The sequence below is a fragment of the Poecilia formosa genome, unplaced genomic scaffold (assembly GCF_000485575.1).
Source record: "Poecilia formosa unplaced genomic scaffold, Poecilia_formosa-5.1.2 Scaffold6, whole genome shotgun sequence".
NCBI classification, from domain to species: Eukaryota; Metazoa; Chordata; class Actinopteri; order Cyprinodontiformes; family Poeciliidae; genus Poecilia; species Poecilia formosa.
In genome coordinates, this window is record NW_006799945.1 from 213,861 (window position 1) to 235,568 (window position 21,708).

General features: G+C 40.1%; 3 protein-coding genes across 4 annotated transcripts in view; 2 read left to right on the top strand and 1 right to left on the bottom strand.

The window, feature by feature from the left end:
• LOC103147292 (matrix metalloproteinase-17) overlaps window positions 1-2,632 on the top strand; it is an 84,215-nt gene extending 81,583 nt beyond the window's left edge. The window contains exon 10 of the mRNA XM_007565547.2: window positions 277-2,632. Coding sequence (XP_007565609.1) covers window positions 277-602 — 326 coding nt within the window. The 3' untranslated portion in view covers window positions 603-2,632. The remainder of the gene's footprint in view (window positions 1-276) is intronic.
• Window positions 2,633-11,034: 8,402 nt separating this feature from the next.
• LOC103150193 (T-box-containing protein TBX6L-like) lies at window positions 11,035-14,610 on the top strand. Its single transcript, XM_007569702.2, has 8 exons — window positions 11,035-11,226; window positions 11,354-11,456; window positions 12,068-12,232; window positions 12,332-12,478; window positions 13,162-13,238; window positions 13,384-13,457; window positions 13,651-13,864; window positions 14,007-14,610. Exons 1-8 carry the CDS (start codon window positions 11,099-11,101, stop codon window positions 14,206-14,208), a joined length of 1,110 nt encoding a protein of 369 aa, XP_007569764.1. The 5' UTR covers window positions 11,035-11,098; the 3' UTR covers window positions 14,209-14,610.
• A 4,567-nt stretch (window positions 14,611-19,177) lies between these two features.
• Window positions 19,178-21,708, bottom strand: part of LOC103147332 (crk-like protein) — a 10,571-nt gene continuing 8,040 nt past the window's right edge. For both annotated transcript variants that reach the window (XM_007565626.2, XM_007565617.2), the window contains one exon: window positions 19,178-21,274. In XM_007565626.2, the coding sequence (XP_007565688.1) occupies window positions 21,140-21,274 (135 nt within the window). In that variant the 3' untranslated portion in view covers window positions 19,178-21,139. The remainder of the gene's footprint in view (window positions 21,275-21,708) is intronic.

Here is a 21,708-nt window from a genome sequence, read left to right on the forward strand (position 1 = left end):
TTGTACAGCTAATTGTAATTTAAACAAAAAAGATCGAAAAAATTATTCCATTTACAAAAAACAACCATTTTAATAAAATCACATGTCCAAAAAATAGTCTTTGATATGCCTAAAGATGAAAATTCAGCAAATTTACATGTTTATATCAAGTTTGCTGTGACGTGACGTCACACTTTCAGAAATACTTATGCATATGTAAGAGACATGGCATTTTTAACTAATTAAACTTTAAATAACTTCACAGTAATTCAAACCCTCTATCTTCCCTCCCTTAAGGCTCAACATACTTCTTCAAGGGCAAGGAGTACTGGCGAGTGCCGGGCAGCGACATGGAGGCGGAGGCAGGATACCCTCACCTGATTGCCAAGGACTGGCTGCTCTGCACCGAGATGCAGTCGGACTCTCCGGACACAGAAGCCAAAAGCACGGAGACGAGGGTCAACGTGCACCGGCCCCCAGACCACGCAGAGAATGGATACGAGGTGTGCTCCTGCACCTCTGACACCGCCTCGCCTTTGGGCGTCCGGCCCAGCCCGTCATCGCTATGGCTACTGCCGCTTCTGTGGACGCTCTTTCTGAGCTTCTGCTCTGAACTGCTATGATGCTGAAGCACGGGACGAAGTTCTTTCAAGCGGACTGACCAATAATTAATGTTGACATGACACTTTTTGTAGCATTTTGCTCTTATTTTGCAGCTATTTATTCAGCATAGCTTTTTTTCCCCCCAGGTGGAGGGGTGTGGGTTTGCTGTCAGCAAAGGCACAGGTACCATATGACTTTTAATGCTTTGGCATTTTTAATGAAATGATCAACGACGTCTCAGCTAGAAAGGTTTTGCAAAACAAGCATTTTCAAGATTTGTTTTGCTTCCATGTGCACCTGGTTTACCTCAGTGAACTCTTACAGCATTAAGAGTTTATTCATTCAAAGCGTTCGTACGTGCAAAAGTGAGCCACGTTTCAATATATGGGGTAGAAAATCAATTTAATAGGTGGGAGGAATTAGAAAAATCCAAAACACCTAAACATTATACAGTCCTAAGTATTTCCCCTTACATATTTTTTCCTCTGTTTGATTATCTGACACACATCACTGGTTCTGGTCAAACAAATATGAACACCAGAAATAAATAGCCAAAGTATCTACAAAATGCAGTTATCAAAAGATGATTTCGTTTTCTTACATCATGAATTAACTTTGATAAGCCACATTTTTTATGGTTTAATATCCTTTAGTTGTTCCACCTTCAGGCAGCTACAACTCCCATTAAGCATTTAGCGTATTTGGCAATCTGTCTTTTATATCAGTGTGGAGAGATTTTCCCCCCACTTTTCTTTAAGCATTTTTTTTTTTAACTCAGCTACATTCGAGGTTTTCAGAGCATGAGCAGAATTTGTGGTTCCATCAATTGAAAAAAAACATCCAGTCCCCAAAGCAGTGAAGTAGTCACAGTTATGATGTTCTTTTCTGGAAATGCTATTAGTTCTATTCCATTTGTAAAAAAAAAACAGTATTATACATCTTGTGCTATTCCCAAAATGTTTTGGGGGGGATGAAGAAAACTGAGATGAGCCTTTGTGTTCTTGCTGGTCAGTAGTGGTTTATAAATTATCCAGTTGGATGCCATTTTTGACCATTCCTTTTTGATTGTTAAGAGGCAAATGAGGCCTGCATTGTGTTACATGTTGCTCTGGGCTCTTTTGTGAGTTCCTGGATTCAACCAGGAGCGAACTGTTCCATGTTTGTTGTTTTTTGGTTTTTGTTTTGTTTTTTCTGCGTTTGTGGACAATGGCTCACACTGTGTCCCAAAACCTCAAAAATGGTTTATAACCTGCCCCAGACTGATATATTTCAACGACCTTGTTAATCATCTGCTCTTAACTTTCATTAGATAAGAGCATAATGTGTTGCTTTACAAGATTTTTATTTATTTATTTTTTTACCTTACTTCATGCCTCGTCAAACTGAACCAACAACTGTGACCGGGAACATTGATGTGTGACAAAAATAACACAAAAACAGAAGAAAATCTGTAAACAAATTTTTGCAAAACTATAAATTCAGATTCTTGTCTTGCAAAGTGCTCCAGGCCTAAGACATTGACAACAAAGTTTAGGCATCTAATTTCAAAGGAAAATAATATTTTATTTGCACTTACATTTTTTTAAAGATATTTAAATCACTAAAAAACAAGAAAAACTTTCAAAGTGGACATTTGGGTAAATCTACAATTAATTCAAACATATATGAACCAACAGTTCCTCACTGCTTCTGAGGAGGATGAATGTTTGAAAGCTGCTCCTCCTGGTGGACCAGGTTTCCTCTCACCATAATCTGTTGTCGCCGCTTCAAACCGAGGACCTCCTGTTCATCTCCAACCTGCAAGCGTTTCTCGCAACCTCCCTGCTGTCAACTGAAGGTTCCATCTTCCTGCTTATTTTATTGCCTGCAGCTGCATCATTGTGGGTGCTGGATTTATTATTGCTGTAAAGATATATTTACCTATAAACTGATATATTTGACTGGAGATGTTTTTTGCAGCTATTGCATCACCAAGTGGACTGTGTATATTTTAAGCTGTGTTTTTAATGTATAATATTTTTGTAGAAAAATAATAAAATAATATAAACGACTCACGTTTGTGAATTCGTATTCATCTTGATTTCAATTTGAATTCATTTGAGCACACACACACACACACACGCACACATACCTACACACACACACACCTCTGGCTGTGTCAGCTGTTGTTATTGGGTAGACTCAACCCAACCTCTACATGCACTAACGATGCTCATATGTAAACCTTTGGAGTTTCATTGTAGACTCAAGCAACTTATATCTCAACAATGTGCTTTTTGCATGTCAAATGTTCCCCAAAATCTTACAGTTTAACAATTATTAGAAGTTGCTGTATTTGATCCTGTACATACGTTTGCGATTTAGTGAAAAACGACAACAGGTTCAAACTTTTTCACTAAATTCACTGATGTTTTCATGTGAAAACATCAGTGAATTGGAAGGCATTTCATCTAGGGTTTTCCACCCTAGATGAAATGAATCGCTAAAAGTCCAAAAATAATTAGATTTATTCCCATGACAAACATTTTAAGCAGATGAAGATGACAAAAGCTGCTCTCCATTACTTTAATGTCCTTCCACTTTTTTTCTAAGGCGACAACTGGTGCTTTACAAGAATGCACTGTAAATGGCACCATATCAGTCACACTGAAAGAGATCCGGTGACAGAATATTGTACAGAATGCCGATATTTCATAGGAATCAGAGGGGGGAAAAATGATACAAAAATATTTGCATGCTCTGACACATCCGACTTGTGCATCAAATTCAGCTAGACGTCAAGTGTTTCTAAATTTTTCAGGCATATAAAGCACAAATCAAAAACCTATAGCGAGAACCACAAGTTATTTCGATTCAACCATTTTAAGATTCCATCATTAATAACAAGTGCAGATTGTAGATGCCGATGAGCGGTAGCGTCATTAAGGATTTTTGTTTGTGTATTTTGCCCCACGGCTAGAAATTCAACCCAACCCTGCAAAATGCAGTCTCACAACTTTACTCCTTTAGAGGTAAAATTAAGTTTAAGAGTTTACAAAGTCACTCATTCACCGCTTCTGCCGACAGCAGCATGTTTTCCTTTCCTTCTCCTGACACACTCCACTGGTGTTAATTAACTGGTGGAGAGCACCTGTACCCACAGGCAAACACAGGGTGTTTGTGTGTGTGTTAGCAGATTCTTAATAATTTTCCTCAATAGGGAAAATTATTAAGAATCCACATATTACATTTAGAATAATTCAATATATTCGAGGGGAAATATATACTCAGTCTTTAACACTTTCACTGTCAGAGGCTTAAGAGGGGCAGGGCAGAACCAATCAATCACTTTGTAACTAAAATATTCAGAACTTGGCAAAATTGCATGCAAAGCCGAGAGCCTTGCAGTGGAACTGCTGACGGCACGGGGGTGGTGGAGGGTAGAGCAAACAGAAACAACGAGGCAGGAAAGTGCAGGAAAAATTGAAAGTCGGCATAATTCGTTGATATAGAAGTTAGACACAGACTCACAAGCAAAAGGAAAACTGCAAGCCAGAAAGCAAAAATGACTAATAAACAGAGAAATGAGTGAAGCCAAAAATATGGAAGGCATGAAATGTGACCTCAGGAAAGATAAAAGCTATCTGACTGTTAGCACATGTAATCCTAGAGGCAGATGGAGAAAATGTTTTCACATGATGATGTTTTTTTTTTTTTTCCCCAAGAAGTTTAAGATGACAATGTTGTAAACAAGGTTGTTTTTTTTTCACCTTGTTAGCTAGCGTAGTTGGTCATGAATATTAGATTGAGTAAACAGTACAGGTTTAAAAAAGATTCACAGAGACCATTTTTTGTTAAATTCATGAAGAACTTCATAAATTTTAGATAATATATTTTAGATGTATGATAAGAAACTGAGCCAAGAAATCCAATATATTTCTACATAAACTCAGTTTGAGTGTTTCTTGTTTGTGTATTGAAACCATAGAAACTGCACATAGAGCGGCTTGCAATGGCCAAGATCTTTGCTTTAAGGTAGGAACTTAAAGGTAAATCTAAATTACGGCTCAGTACGCTCTCTGGTTTTCAGGTCATGCGGCTCAGTACGCTCTCTGGTTTTCAGGTCATGCTTTAGAAAATGTAAAATGCCAAATGCTAGGTTTATTTTTCCTTCTTTTAAATGACCCTAACAGAAACAGGGACTGAAAAATAAATCATCTTTACAGGTGAAATGGGCCATAGCAGGGTATGTATATCACGGCAGAGTTAGAAGACTGGAACCGTCACTTAGAGGACTGGTAGCTTCACTTAGAAATTACACTTGAAACGTCAAAAAAAAAAAAAAGTTCCATTAAGTCTGAACTGGAAAAGTCTTGTTAGGAAGCTATAACAACGACATACAAGTCTTCAGTCAGGTTTGGTTTTAACCATGTGAAAAAAATAGCAACTCCGCCCATTACAGCAGTGGGTGGAGTTATCACATAGTGGGTAGTACATTGGCCCCAGAGTCTGAAAAGTAGTGTGACATAATCTACACACAACACAAACAGAGAGTAAAAATGGGGGGAATGTTGAAAACTCTGCTCAGTCTGCTTTTTGTCTAATTCAAAGAAGAGAGCCAAAAAGAAAACTGCATGGGAGGCAAATGCAGCAGAGAGATGGAGAGAAAGAGGGAAAGAGAGAGAGAGAGGGAGAGAGAGAGAGAAAGTTGCTATAGTGACGCAATCAGTGACTCAACTCCTTTAGCCAAAAAGTTAAAATGTTGAGTTTTCAGGCAAACATGGCTCTCTTGAAACCCCAGTGACGCAGGTTCTTAAACAGGGACTGGTACCACAGCTGCCACCAGTGGAAAACATTTCCAAACCAAGTAGACCTGACTCCGACCATGCTGAGAAAAGGACCAGACCACATCCATAACCCGGAGAATCCAGGGGACTCTATTTGCTTGGTTTGGGAATGATGAAAAAAAATGTCACTCCTTCATTTGATTCGTTTCGCTTTTATTCTGTAGTTTTTCTGCTATGGGACAGAATGAAGAAAAAAATCCATCACCTCTGACTGACTTGTTGACAGTGAAAACAAGCAAAGGTGCAACAACAAGTTTGTGGATTTGAGTTTTTTTTTTTGTTTTTTGAGTGAGAAATGCTAGGAAACCCATTGCTATTGGCTTGTGTTGATAATTGTTGCTAGCCTGGTCGTGTCAAACAAATACCACTAGATTTTAGCTTGGAACTAATGCATTGTTTTTATTTGCTTGGCCAACATTTATCCCACCCTGATCCCAATGATGGTGAGGTCCAGACATATCTTTAACCAAAGACGTATTCTGAGCAAACCCCCCCTGTGTCAGTCTCCTGTTATGCTCAGTTGGTTGTTTCTCTGCTTGCAGATACAATGTTACGATTTGGGCTCTAAGGGATGACCCCCTAACGAAGTCTGGGTGGCATTCTTTGGGGAGAGGAGCAGCTGTCGCTCTCGTTGCCCATTCAGCTCTCCGTCTGCCCTCAAATGCACATCAAAGCGGGACCCCTGAAGTCGGCGCAGGTGCTGAATAAACAGCGCTGTCCTCTGAACGGCTGACAAAGAGCGACATTTGAGTTTGCAGGAGATTGTTTGAGGTAATGGGGTTTTTGGGGGCGCTTGTATAAATGAATACTAAGTGGAAGAAACTCACAATCCTTGCTCATAAGATTCGACATAAAACAGCTGACTCCCTATTAGCCTCTGATAGTATGCTTTAAATAATGATCACCACAGGTATGGAAATTTATTTAAATGTGCGAAGGCACCTCTGGCGGTGCACGGAGCCTTTCCTTTAATCGGAAACGGCACCTGAAGGCCCGCGGCTGCTGTTATCACTGGCAGGGCTCCTGTAGGCCGGGTAGAGCCAATCGATCAGTCTGAAGAGAAGCAAACGGAGGCTGAAATATTTGCTGCTGGAGCAATTTCCTGTGAAACCAGTGTTGGTGTAAAAGGGTGTAACACTGTTAATTGTGGGATACAATACTCACAGGAAGAATTTTCTTGATATAAACGAGGCCTTTCCGTAGCAGTCATTCTGTTGTTAAAATAAACAAAAATCAAACGAGCAGAAATGTTGTCTTCGTGTAAATATAACTGTGAAATTTGATTGTTTTGATTGTATGACATTAAGTTGTCCAACAAAAACTATTCTTGGACTTTTGTATTTGGTAAAACTATAGACTTAAAAAAATATACAAATGTCCTACGTGAAAATAGAGTAACAACCGTAATCTCTACAAATACTTCTTTCCATGTTTTCTCTGTGTTGTGCTGCCCCCTGCTGGTTACAACACGAATATTTATACCTGTTTGCAGTTCTTTTCTTTCCCCTAGAATTTCACTATTTCTTTCTAGCAACATTTATTGTAAACTTCCACTTGATCTCCAGTATTTGGTAGCACAGATGATACAAAAATACATGTAGAAGGTATTTGTGTTTTTTATTGTAATGTCAACATTAAGCTCCACTGTTCTGCTCATACCTTTCTGTCCGTGTTCATCACTGGGTACACCGACAAGGTTTCTAACACAGTGACACATCATCATCATCATCATCATCATTATCATTCACAGGTCTCTTTCAGCCAGCCCTTTTTTATGTCAGGAAACTTTTTTTTTTTCTGCTAACTGTTGTCTTCACATAATGATTTACCAAAGCACTGTGTCAACTGGCTTTGTTTGTCTGTCCAGTGAGAACCTTCCTGGACAGACTATGTTTGACTGGATTATCAGAACAATAAAAGTCTATATGACATGAGATATCAACATAATTAAATTGTATTAATCGATCGAAGCCTATTGTAGGCCTAATCCTGAAGTTTAGTGTTGCATACTATTTAGTGATGTCTTAATAATTTCCTTGCAATTGTTTTTGACTCTTGCTAACACTTTTTTTATCTGGCCCTGTTGTTGGAATAACTGCTTGGGTTGAAAGGGTTTTTCTCTACATACGCCAACGTCCCAAAGTCAAAACATCCCTGTTAGGTTAACCAGGGATTCTAATTCACCCTTCGGAACAATGTTTGCATGCATTGCTGTGTGTCCCTGTGATGGATGGACTGCTGAGTGGTCCTTGTCCAGAGTGTAGCTTATTGACCTCAGGAGATAAGCACCTTCTTTGCTGCAACCCTGACAAGGAATAATAGACACAGTGGTTTGTTGGCTGATGTCTATTTTTCAGGATTATACACTGTAGAGATGCTGTCACTTGTGCTCATTAAATACATATTATAATTAAATATGTGTATCTTATATCAATAAAACTAATTAGGCTGTGAAGAGGGAGTCGACTAAGGCTGCAGCCACTCCTCTTGGTGGTGGCTGATGCATAACTTAACAGCCATTAGCAAAGTGCAGCAAACGATACTGAATATTTTTAGAAGCATAAATGCTGACAGAAATAATACTTCTGTTATAGAGAAGTGCAAAATAACAAATAACAAACCCACTTTGTTAAGCATTGCAGCGTAGCTGTACCCTCAAGATAGAGAGTTAGAAAAGTAAGTCTCATTAACCGTTTCTACAGAAATCATACTATAGCCATTTACCTACTTCCTGTTTATGTACAAGCTAGCATTAGCATGGCCGCACAGCTATCCTTAAGATGGGGTCAGAAAAGTGGCAGTACAAAAAACATTAAACTGTCTTCATTAAAACCTCAATTTAATCCTCCGTTGCTTCAAATCTATGTTCAAACTGCTTTGTTCAGGGTCTTCCAGCAGGTGGCATTAACAGCAAATAAAGATTTAAGTGAACCTTTCCTGTGATTGCTCAGCCTTTTTTCTGTTCTCTGAAATGTGTTTGCCAACTCTGATGTATCACATTGTGCTTACAGTAATTACTAGGGAGTTTCAATGAACATATTAATCTAGAATGGACTTGCTCGAGCCTGTTTTACTCTTTAGACTTTGCCGATTCCTGTTTTTAGCTGCACCAAACTGCAGCTTTTGGTCATATGATTTTTCTTTTTTGAAACATGTTGGACATCCTGTTTTTTGGTGACCCTCACTTTCACTTTGACGTTTGGTGGCTCATTCAGAGCTTTCATTATTCTATTAAGATCAATTATCATTTAAGATCGATTAGCCAAACCATCATCTGTTGCCAATCTCCATTGTGGTTCGGAGAATAAAAAAAAAAAAAAAATTCTCACCCACATCTGCCTCTTTCTCTGTAAATTAAATGTTTTTTTTTTTCTGGAACACTTCAGCATTTCAGAAGCTTCCAAACTTTTTCATTCAAACTGCATCCAAAGATGGTGAACCAAACACACACCACATCTGACGCTCTACCAAAACACACGACCTATGCTCTGCATCTTCCAACTGCAGCTTAACATGCTACCACAGCATTTCCTGTGTTATAAGATACTTTGAGTGCAGCGGCTTCTGACGCAGCCGAGCATGCAGAATAAATATAACAAAGAATAGCCATAACCCAGGGGATTGCAACAAAATGATGTTTCATCTTCACAATTTAGCTACACAGTTTGTGGAATGTAGACAAAACATTTCATGCATTGCTCTTAAAACAATCTTATTATTTTTTTCTTTTCTTTTCTTCACTCTGTCTGACAGAACATCATTAGCAGAGGCAGATGCGATTGCATAGTTGAAGAGGTGACACCCGCCACAGGCTGGAACAGAACAAATTCCATCTTCAGGCCTAAAGTTGATTCAGGCAGGAGAGGAATGTTCCAACTTGTCTTTCCTTGAAACCAAAAGTTCTTGTTAGGACACCAAGTCAGCGTCTTAGTAATTCAAAGGATACTCTAAAATGTAGAGAATGTGCTTTTCACAGCAGTCATACAACAACGTAATTCATTGCTACCACAGAACTGCATCAGGTTTTATGCTTTAAAAACCTCACCCAAGGCAAGAGATGTTTTCTTGAGAAAGATAAATTTTATTTTAGATGAATACTCTTGGTCTACTTTAATCATATACCCACATCTGTAATCTTATGAAAAAGTAAGTAGACCCAAAGGATCTTTTTTAAAAGGTTGCAGCGACACTAGTAGACAATGCATCTATGATTATAATGCATATCAAAGCTCTTCTAGGGAGGTTCAATATTAAAGCACCATACTAAAGTAAATGTATTGAGAATAAGACCTATGGATGATCAGTCATTCTTCACCAGTTCATGTTTTAATACACTATTTCAAGTTGCTTAGTACCTCTGAGGCTCAAGGTGAGTCTTTCAGAAAATATTTTAAATCGGACTGTAAAGATTTTAACATAAAGATCAACTCATTCTTGCATACAATCCTGCCTTTGTCCCCTTCCTCTTCTCACCCATCCTTGTGAACTGGCTTTTAAGCAGGAGAGAGGCTGCTCTCCTCCCCACGATACTTGAAAGATATGAGGATGCAGACATGGGGGATGGATGTGGTGAGGCCATTTGGCGGGATAAGCAGAGTTAGCCATTATCAAGGCCAGACCTGAAACTTCAGCTGCCTCTGTGATTTCACATCCTGCACCCAATACGCATTCAAAGCAGCAGGGAAGAGGCCTTCCTGTTCCTCGGAAAGTTTTAAAAGCCAGATCACTTCGAGTCTTTGCATTCTCAGCATTGCAAATAATAAAGCTCCTTGCAAGAGTATTCAGTTTGGTTCAGTTTACTAATACAGCTTCAGATCACAACATGTTATCTCAAGGCTGGATATTTTTTTCAATAATCTAATGCTGCTTATAACCTCTCCACAGCTTTATCCTTGACATGTCCCCAGTGTTTCTTGGTCTCCTGGACGTTTGTGCACCAATATTCCCTAACAATCCTCTGAGACACCAGCTGTATTTCTATTAAAAATCAGCACTGTGCATTGTGTTTGAATTTGCACAGAACAAGTATTTTTCCCAAATGCCTCCTCTGTCCCTCTCCCTGATTTTCTGTTGCCCCTCCAGGCGGGTTAGACCACACCTATTCAGTGATGACCAATCAAGTTTAACCTTTCCCAGACCTCTCCAGGATAGAAGTCCCTGAAGTATCCCAACCCTATTCAAATATTTGAAAGCAGTGTTTCCCCTGTGGTTTGGTTGGTGATGATAACAGCGCGATGCAGTAACAATCCAAACATCTCTGGTAAGATGGATTTTTGAAAGGATGAATATGCATTTTAAGCATGCTCTCTGACACTGACCCTACGTATTTCAACTAATACTGATTTTGTTATACATTTGGCTTTAAAGTAATTGTATAATTAACTCTTTATTTTTTACATTTTTATCCCAAAAAAGCTGCTTAACTGTACACAATTATTTTTATGTCTTACTAACCTGATCAAAATTTTATTGAAACTTATCAGGATTTAAGTACAAACAGTTTAGACAAATGCCAGTTTAGCAGACTTTGCGAGACATTTTGCATATTACACAAAATCTTCTGCACATTTCGGTCATTCGGACGACAAATGTAGCTAATATACTTTTGCACGAATTATTTTCACTTTTCTTGTCAATTTATTTCTGCACTTCTTACCGATTCTCCAGCAGATCCAAGACTGAATCCTGGTATGCCGCTGTCTTCATCAGCCGCTAACTCTTACCAGCAGGGCTGCATCCGGATGACCCTGGAGGACTCGGAGCTATGGAAGTCTTTCCACACCGTTGGAACGGAGATGATAATAACCAAACATGGAAGGTAGTGAGCTTCTCCAATGAACTCTAATTTATGCAGCCTTCTGTTTTAAAGACGGAAACATTTGCAAAAAATATATATTAAAAAGAAAACAAGCAGCTAAAGCAACTTCTAACACTGTTTATCTTAGGAGAATGTTTCCACACTGCAGCATAAGCCTATCTGGGCTTCAGCCTTTTGCAAATTATGTCGTCATGGTGGATATCGTCCCTGCAGACAATGTCAAATACAAGGTATGATCATATTCAACACATCCCCAGCATGTTCTTTTTCTCCCCTCTCCCTGTGGATTTAAACCCACCAGGCTGCAGAATATAAGAGACAGCAGTTGGCAGTCAGACACAGTTCTGCCCTGTCTGCCTGCGACCGTTCACTGCCGCATATCAAAGCCTTTCATTGCTTCCTGTTTGTGCACTCCCGGCTGGAAGCCCAATCAATTAGCATCCCGGCCTCATTCACAGTCGATGAACGGGGAGCAGTCTGCCATCCCATACATTCAGCAGCCCCTGTCGTTTTTTCGCGGCCCATTTGGTCGAAGCGGTTGCTGTCAACACGCACTTGAAGACAGTGTAGTGCAAATCAGACCTCTCCAGGAGAGCTTTGGGGGGGGGGGGGGGAGCGAATGGAGGGTCTGTGAAGATCAAGATGTAAAACTGAGTGATTACTTTCCTTTAGAGAAATAAAAGTATTGTCAGAGTCCTGGAAATATGCCAACATTAAGAGAAATTAAAATGGATTTTTTTTTTTTGGCTACTTGGAGCATCTTGACTAATTACTGATATCCTGAGGTCTCTCATGTGGTAATGCTGGACCTCTCCCTCCCCCCACATCTGTCTCTCTGTAGTGGAAGAAGGAGCAGTGGGAAGTCGCAGGGAAGTCTGAGCCCCAGCCCCCATGTCGGACATACATTCACCCGGACTCCCCGGCTGTAGGAAGTCACTGGATGAAGCAGTCGTTGTCCTTCCTCAAGATGAAGCTCACCAACAACACCTTGGATCAGCATGGTCATGTAAAAACACAGTTTCACACCTTAAATCTTAATAGATATAACATTAAACTCTCCTTATGCTGAGTGACTTATTCTCACTTTCCTTGTTTTGCCTTTTAGATTATCCTCCACTCCATGCATCGTTACTACCCACGGTTTCATGTGATACAGGCAGACAGTCCACACACTGTGTGTTGGGGATCGTTTCAGACCTTCTCGTTCCCAGAGACGGTTTTCACTGCTGTTACCGCTTACCAAAATCCAAAGGTACCAATAAGACGTCACGTCTTTCCCATGCACGGTGCATAAAACAAGTAGAGACCATCTGAACCTTTTATCTGAAAGTATCAAGAATCTGAACATGGCCAGGCTGGTGCACATAAACAAGGAATTTCACTTTGGTTGCACGGTGCTTCCTGACATTTTAAATATAAATGTATAAATAACATTTTTGGGAGATATTTTTTTCTTATATATGCAGAGTTTTTACAAAAGAGGAAAACAGGTTTAAATTAGTGCAAACATTCATGGAATCAATGTGGAAATGCTGGTTAGTTTTCATCGGAGAAACAGCCTGGGGAAAGAAGTCGTCTCTGTGGCGACTTATTTTTCGCAAATAACAATTTTCCGTGCTTACCTATAAGTAAACGTCCAAACAGTTTGTGTCCAGGATGTGTGGGGTCTACAGCGATGTTATCTGCCCTGTTTTGACCTGTACAAGTCACAGATGGAGAGAAAGTCAGGGCTGATGGTTCCCTCTGTAGGTCTGGTTGTTTGTTGCAGTTTGGATTCATTCGGAGCCGAACCACACAGTGATAGATAGATGTGCACAAACCAGACTGAATGACGGCCGTTTGGAAGATGGGCAGCAGATTTTATGATTTGCTTCACATTTGTATGGCTGTTTCCTACGAATGCAATGGGATTTATTTTCTCCTGTCTTTGTTTAGATTACCAAGCTGAAGATTGATCACAATCCGTTTGCAAAGGGATTTAGGGAAGGAGGAACCCATTCTCACAGTAAAAGGTACATGTTTTGGCATTTTATCAGACATTAGCAGCTGCCTCTTCGGGTGTTTTTCTCTGCCTGTATGTGTCCTTAAGAGTTTCTGGTAAAATTACAGTAATTATGACACTACTGTTTTTTTTCGTTTTTTTTTTTTTTTTTTCAGATGCCGTTCAAATAAAGGTTCTCCTGCAAAAAAGTACATAGAAGACAAGAAAAGTCCTTCTCACAGTGCTGCAGGTATTTTCTTTTTCATCTTACCCAAATAAACTGATTACAAACTGTTGCTAATGCACCAAATTAGTCATGTACTGTGATTACAATAGGTTCCCTGCAGAGCTGGCGACCTGCGTTCAAACCTCAGGCTATGAAATGACCACAAGGTAGCGTGGATGAATATATCTCACAAATAGACGCTGTATTTCCTCGTCAGGCCTGCAGAGGATGCCCTCTACCTCTCAGTCAGCACAGGTCAGAAAGAAGCCAGCCTCCACACAGCAGTCACCGAAGGCGGGTCACCTTTCCCCCTGGGCCCCGGAGCAGGACTTGTCAGAGAGCATCCACACTGAGCGCCAGGAGCAGCGGGAGTACGACTACGGCGGCGAAGAACAGCTGGTGCCTGCATCCACCTCCTACCAACCTTACAGGTTTGAAAATCTAATATAGGTGACAAATAAGCATCCAGTCGTGATAGAATACGATGACAAGCAACACCAATACTCAGAAATAGCTAACTAAATGCCAGCATGTTCTGTATAACATGTTACTGGATCTGTTTCTTCCCTTCAGATCAGTGGAGTACCCCAGATTCCCGTTGCCTCCCAGGAACCGAGATCCAACAGAGGCGCTGCTCCACGCGCCGCCTCACCCTCTCTCCACGTCGGAGCCCGGCACCCAGCAACAGGAATGCCGCTACGGCAACCAGCAGGGCCCCCACAGCAACCCAGCAGACTGGAGCCAGTACCCACTGTTCTCCTATTCCTGCTGGTGAACTTGGACACCGTTCAGTCACGGCCTAGTCAGAAGAGGGCCTTCAACTACATTTGGATACAGTTAAATAAATTTGACAAACTTTGAAAAAGAATTGCCTTTGTTTTTTATCTTTTTTTTTCTGCAGTTAGGAATGCTGGTGACATTCTCCCACATTTCTTCCATATTGCACAACACTGCTTGCAGAAAGTGTTGCCTTTTCAACAGTTTGTGAGGCTGCGTTCCTGCTCAGTTTGAGCCACACGTCGGTGACATTTTTATTTAGCGGGTGACTTTTGAAGGTGATTGGCTTCACTGAAACCGAACACAAAGGTTTCAGGTTCAGTATTTGCAATTTGGAAATTTTCAATACTTTTCTGGCCACTTCACAATTTCTGTTGATCTACACAGTTTACTAAAGTTTGAGGTTGTGATGAGACAAAATGTGAAAAAAAATTTAAATACAAAGCACTGTTTGGCTTTACATTATTCCTTTTATTTTGGATTATTAACATGAGGGTTGTTTAATGGAACGTGCTTTGGGTTAAATCTGTTTCTTGACCACTAGCATTCAGAATGTATTCAGCCTGCTGAGCTGCCACTCTGTTCTGAAGTCTAAAGCTAGATAGGCAAATGAAATGTGCTGATTTGTATCACTCCTACATGATGGGTGACTGTACAACCGCTTCAAAACAATAAAACCAGAAAATGTCTATTAAGCATTAACTCAAAATAGTTTATGTTTGTTAACATGCTAGTAGGCGTGAAGGTGCCATCATAGACCCTCTGCAACAATCAGATGCTAAGGTTTTATTTCTTCAACCATACATCTACCTCACTGGCTAAACTTCTCTTTCATTCAGTTATGATTAATAATGTTTGGTATTGTTTATGTTTTATTCACGGCTTTCTTTGCAAGTCACACCAAGCTCCCGTTTTCATTTCTGCCGACACCTGCAGCAGAACCATATTACAAGCTAAGCTGTCATCCTGTGCCACCTAAATCTATATTTGATATTCAACAACTACCTAACTTCTCAGAGGCAATGGCAACTGGCAAGAGTATTGATTTGATGCAAACTGATTGGTCAGTGGATGCGATTTTGTGCATGTTTTCACTAACGAGGTGACGTTTGCAAGTCATGCAGTCATCTCAAGCCGCGCAGCTGCCTTCAATGTGACTTTTGTCGAACTGTTGAGGATAAATCAAACGTACCCTAAGGATTATTTAAGCTGCAAAACGTCCAGCTGTATTGTGCACTCTATTTGTCTGCTTTTCTGCTTTGTCCTCTTCAGCTCCTCCACCACCAACCCAACCCAACCTCATCTCTTTGGCTTCCAAAGTCAGAGACCACCTCCCCACTTCCCGGTATGTTGACCAGGATGATTTAAGTTTGAGTTGACTCTGAAATACAAAAAAAATTAAAAATTAAAAATAAATGCTTCATAAATTCCCCCAAAAAATGTTTTTATAGAAAGGAGAAACCGAGTAGCTATTAGTGCCTTCACATTTTAGATATCGCAAAAAAGACCTATACTAAAATCTTCTGTGTAAAAGCAAGATGCAACATAACACTACTGAGGCTTGAGGACGCATAAAAGCAGTTAGATTCTCCCAAAGCAAAGCATCTGACCTGAGAAAGAGATGACAGACAGCTCAACGTGGAGTCGCCCTCACGCTCTGGCATTCTACCCCCAGCAGACGGCCGGAACGTCTGCCATCGTAAATGTTTCACAAGATGGAGAAGAGAAGCTCTATCTGGGACACACACAGAGCCTCAGGGAGCTGGGTTGCTGCAGAAGATAGTCTAAAGCACATTCACTGGCATGTTTTTCGGTGAAAGCCATTACTTTTAACATCGTTGTATACAAAGTGCTTTCAGAGAAGCATCAGCTACGGAGGGCATTTGGTTTTAGTCACTTGATGAGTTTGAGGGTTTGACAAAAAGACATGGCGGCTCGTGAATAAGAGGGAGTTTGATTACACAATGGTTGTGTAACTGTTTGGTGTTCCAGAAATGAAGTTCCTCACGAAAGTATTCACACCCCTGTTCCAGATTTTGTCATATTTTCACAGCAGACTTCAACGTATTCTATTAAATTGTCATGTTATAGTAGCGTATCAAATAATACTTACCTTTCTTTTACCAAATAATTTGAAAACGCAGTTTTTCTTTACTAAATGAAATCCAAAGCAACCAATTCCCTAAACTCTGGAGCTGCAGACATCTGGAGATCGGCCTTCATGGAAGAGCACGGTGAGAGCCACTGTAAACTGAAAGCCATTATGAAAACCTGCTTGTATGTTTCCTCAAGTCATGAAGGGAAACACAGAAAACATGTGAAAGAAGGTTCTCTGGTTATGCAAGACAAATATTGAACTTTTTTTTAGTTCACATGCAAAATGCTACATGTGGAAGAAAACTAACAGATCAGCAAGAACAGACAGTCCTCTCCATGAAATACGGTAGTGGCAGCATCATGATGTGGGGAAGCATTTCTTCAGAAACTACAGGCAGAGTTCATATTTTCAGAATGTCAGATTTGAGAACTTTAAGAATACTTATGATTTTCCAGCAGACTGCATAGTTACAGTTGTTACAGTTACAGACACTAACAGTACATCGCGGTTCAAAGTTTTACTTCATCATCCCATAAAACTAAATAGTATGAACTGGATTTGAAGCACCCTGTAAAAAAAAATCCCCGACTTTTTTTAGCACTTTTCTGTCAGGAAGAGCTACAAGTGAAAAAGTGTACAGACTATCAGCTTCAAGCTCATACAGTGACAAAGTCAGACTCAACTTTTATGACGACACCTCTGATAAACATATTTATAAACCAGGCTATATAATTTGAACTTCCTCTTGTTGCAAAGTGTGCAGAAAACAAGTCAACCCCTTAACAAGGTTAGCTTGGAGGAGTGAAAATGAACATTCATAACATCTCCAATCTCCACTCTTACATTTGTGGTAGGGATTTATATTTTCAGTTCTATTTTTTACCTTAATTTTGACTTTACTCATTCATTTCCATGTAATACACAACTACAAAAGCAAAATCCAAAGTCCTGTTCATATTTCTGTACAGTAACCTTGCATCACTTGGTCAAATTGCATGTTCCCAGGCAGTGAAGCTGACTTAAAGGCAGCACTAATGGACTGCAGCACATCGACCCTGAAACACACACACACGCACACGCACACGCATACAAGTTGTGCCCGGAGGAGAGGTCAGAGTCGACTAAGTTGGATTCATTAAGCTTGTTTACTCCGGACCTACAGCCAATCACATGCAGTGCTGAGGAACACATTGATTTGCTCCAATACCAAATCGGCTCGATACATAAAAACCACTTTGAGATACACACAGAGAATGCAATATAGGGCAAATATAGAAACAGGATTAACACTTTTTTTCACTTTAAAAGATGCAGCTCACAGACACACCTTAAACTTCTTTATATTTTATATTATAACCCAAACTGTGGAGATAATCACGTAAAAGCAAAGCTAAAGACTGTCATGTGGAAATATTTGCAAATAAAATTTGAAAAGTGTGGCATGTATTAAATAAACCCAGTTACCATCCAGTTACCATCCATCTCTACCAGTTACACATTATTTACCCAAACTTTGCTCAATAAAGCAGACCTTTCTGAAGCAGGAGTGACCCAGATCATTGATTTTGTTACCAAGACTAAACTAGAAATACATTTCTAGACGAAGGACATACAGGAAATAGCTTTTTAACAGGACCAGCATGTCTTGGATCTCTGATTTAAACCATTTCAAGTCAAATTCGACGACTTTGTATAATCAAACAAAAAGACACGTGCGGTGCGTGGTGTAGTGGTAAAGTGGGAGCATCGTATGCGGAGCTGTCCTCGGTTCGATTCTTCGCTGCACGTCTTCCCACTTCTTCTCTCTGCCCATTTCCTGTCCTAAGTCCTGCAAATAAAAGCTACTGCTGCCTCAGAAATGTTTAGTTTATTGAGTAGCATAAGACAAACAAAAAATCATAAATTTTCTAGTACTTTCAACTTGCCAGTTTTGACAAGCATGGCAGGTTTGCACACCACTGCTCTAGTCCCAGTAAAAATACTACGAAGCTTGTGGTTCATAGCCCTTGAAAAGTTCAAGGGCTATGAATACTTTTGCAGCCCTCTGCAGCCGTCAGCATTTCTTGTCAATTCATCACTAAAGCAAAGGTAGCAAATGCATAATCATTTCATTACTCCCCTCCCCCCCCGCTTCCCTTTTTACTGGCACATCTAATGATTAGCACAAAAATAAATTGACTGCGTTGCAGAAATATTTTTGTTTAAAGCGTTGAGACTAGTCATCTTTACAAAATCATCTCCTGACCTAATGATATGAAAATTCAGTCAGATACTCTCGCATGACAAAAACGGAGTCAAGGTTTCGTTTCCTCTTAATCTCCACAAGTGAATGTTAGTGGAGATTAATAAAAACTCTTTCAACAAACTATTTAAACTCAGGTGTTAAATGCCACGTTGTTGGCGTGCCTTCTAAACCCGCTCGCATGCAGACGTCGCCGTCTAACAAACATGTCCAACATTTGTCAAAATGTTCAAAGCTTAATTTCAGAGTTTCAATAACATCTTTGTGTGGCGAACTGTACCATCTAAATATACCAGCATTTCAGCGAATTGAATAACAAATGCAAAGTGCCAGACAGACTTCGCCACATGGACACACACGCGACGCTGCCCTTGAAAACTTTTCCTGTTCCTGTCTCTGGGTCAGCTGACGTTCTTTTCTTAGCACCTCATTAAAATTCATTAATTGCTTTCTTTCTCCTGGGTGCAGGCAGAGTCAAAACTGGAACTTTCTTTAAAATAAAAAAATAAAAAATAACTGTCCTGTGCTCCAGAAACACAAGCGGTGACGCCAGAGCTGCTGCAAACAACCACCCACCCATCTGTCACGTCGCATGTAGGGCACAGCCAAAAGATACCAGAGAGCAGCTTAAAGAAGTAGACATAAATTTTATTTACTTGTTCTGTACATAAAGGGTCATTACCAGCACAGGTGTTAACCATGGGAAATATTAACACATGTAAATGGTATTAGAAAATAAAAAGGCACAATTTGATTTTTTTTTTCTTTTTGAAGGACAGTCTTCAAAAAAAAAAAAAGACTGAGGAATTAGAATTATGAGGGAACAAAAAATGAGCACAGTAATACTGTTAATGCCATTACAAAATAAGTCAAAAGCAAGAGAAAAGAAGTTCATCTCAAGTAGGGAAATACTCAAGGTGTATTGCTCAACTAGATTTAAATAATCCTGGCACGGAAAAAAAAAAAAAAACATTCTGGATTTATTAAAGGAAAACTTTGAGTAATGAAATGAATGACAATAAGCAGCATATGACCAGGCGAGACCACCGATGCTGGCCAAGAGGTCATGCACGTAGGCAACCAGCAGGCATTTTTTTTTTCCCTTTTAGTAAGTCACCCTTTAAATAACATTACTCATTTTAAAATACTTGATTCAAAACTGACCAAAGAGAAAAGTTACAGTTCAAAGCTGCACAATACCTTGGAGTATTTGGCCGAGCGTCGATTTAAACATTATGCAGTAAAAAAATAAAATCGATGGAGAAATGGTTTTGTATTTCTACAGAAAGCTGCGTTGTTTGCAGAACTGTTTAATCTTTGGGGGTCCTGTTGCACAATGTGGACATGGACACTTTAAGCTGCTCTACTCGGGCCTGTTTCAAGAAATGTGAAAATCAAAACATAATCTCAACTGAATAGAATCAGCACATTAAATAAAACGTAAGAATTATTTCACCTTGAAGAAAACTGAAAATTTAGATGCCAAAGTTCCATTTTTACGCTCGACAGGCCGCTAGATGCTAGCAAAGTTGCTGATCTAGACTACAGCCACTGCTTAGCTAAAAAAAAATTTGCTTGGCACTTCTTTAAAAAAAAAAAAAAAAAAAAAATTACTCCAATGGTTTGAACTCAAAGTAGGCAGGTAGACTTGGCCTCAAACATGCATTCAGGTCTCAAAACAAGAAGAGGTAAATGTATCTTCTGGCACACCAAGAGAAAAACAGGATGAAATTTTGGCCACATCGTTTCTCACTAGCATAAATAAGTTCAATAGCCAGTCAGGATTTGAGAATGTGATCAATAATGAAATCTTTCCAGGACTCCCACCCGTGTTTTTTCTTCTACTGACAGGTTTCCAAGCATTGCTAAAAACACTTATCAAAATTCAACCCCACCCCCTCCCAAAAAAGTAAAAGTCCAACCCCATGACCAATTAGTTGATAGCTAAGGTACAACAGTGACTTGATTGTTTGCAGTAATGTCGTTTAATCGGCTGGCCAGCTCCTCGGTGTCTCAGTGCTCTCCTGTATCCGTGTGGACGCTGCTTTATCCCACTCACTGCACAATTTTTCTCACACAGTCCAAAACATTTTCAGAGTGACCACCCCCCCCCCCCCCCAACAAAAAAAAAAAAAAAAAAAAAAAAAAAAAAAAAAAAAAAAAAAAGCAGACATGACAAATATTCAGAGTCTTAGAGGACCGACATGTTGTGATGCAATGTGGGAGAAATCCGTTGTGAGCACGCTCACATGCACTTCAACATACAAACACATACTCACGCTGATGCCCAGTGAAGCTCTGCAAATTAAAAAAAGAAAAATTGCTTGAAAATTTAACTAGCAATGGTTAGGTCTGGTTTTTAATTTAAGTCTGGAGTCCACAGCTGTAAACAGTCAGGAAGCCTTGCGAAGGCCGGCGGCAACAGAGGCGGCGGTGGGGGGAGGGACATGAAGAGGAGGTGGGGGTTGTTTTTATTTCCTCTCAAAGCAGGAAAGCGGATAACAAGGACACTGGCGGGACAGGTGGAGAGGGGCCAGCGGGTTGAGGTACACGTCAACACCGCCGAGAGGCTCCGGACGAGCCCCCGCGTCAGTCACTTTCATCCGGATTCTGAGGGTTTATGATTTTGACGTGCGTGAAGGGGAAGAGGCCTTTGCGTCCGTTCACCTCTCCCTCCCACTGGCCGCTGATGTTCATCCGTGTGACCGTGACGATGTCGCCGACCTGAGGAGGGAAGGACAAAAAGCTTCAGTCTTTCCACACGTTTCCATACATTAAACACATTAAACAGTCGGGGGCTTCATTGGTGCGTCCTGAAGTTATGCAATGATCCACCTAATGTTACACAACTTGCGGGAAGATTTACTTTCGTGTCAGATCTCCACTTGCACTCTACACAGCGGTTTAAAAACGGACGGCAGGAGAACGGATGCACGGCCCAAAACGTGACCCTGATTTGACCAGGTCGAATCTCCCTTCAGATTAGGATTAGAGCAGAAATCTATTCCAACGAAACAAAGATTAAATCTTCAATTTAAACTAGATTACTCACAACATTAGCTTAAAAAAAAAAAAATAAATAAAGATGTACAGACTAGAATTTTATCTGAAGCATTTTATCAGAGAAACGGGTAAGGCAAGTATTATCCGATTTGGGG

Excerpts from the sequence above, each read along its gene's own strand:
- LOC103150193 (XM_007569702.2), top strand. The coding sequence starts at position 11,099 with ATGCCGCTGTCTTCATCAGCCGCTAACTCTTACCAGCAGGGCTGCATC. Across the intron at positions 12,233-12,331 it reads CCTTGGATCAGCATGGTCAT|ATTATCCTCCACTCCATGCA; the intron begins GTAAAAACACAG and ends TTTGCCTTTTAG. Across the intron at positions 13,239-13,383 it reads ACCCATTCTCACAGTAAAAG|ATGCCGTTCAAATAAAGGTT; the intron begins GTACATGTTTTG and ends TTTTTTTTTCAG.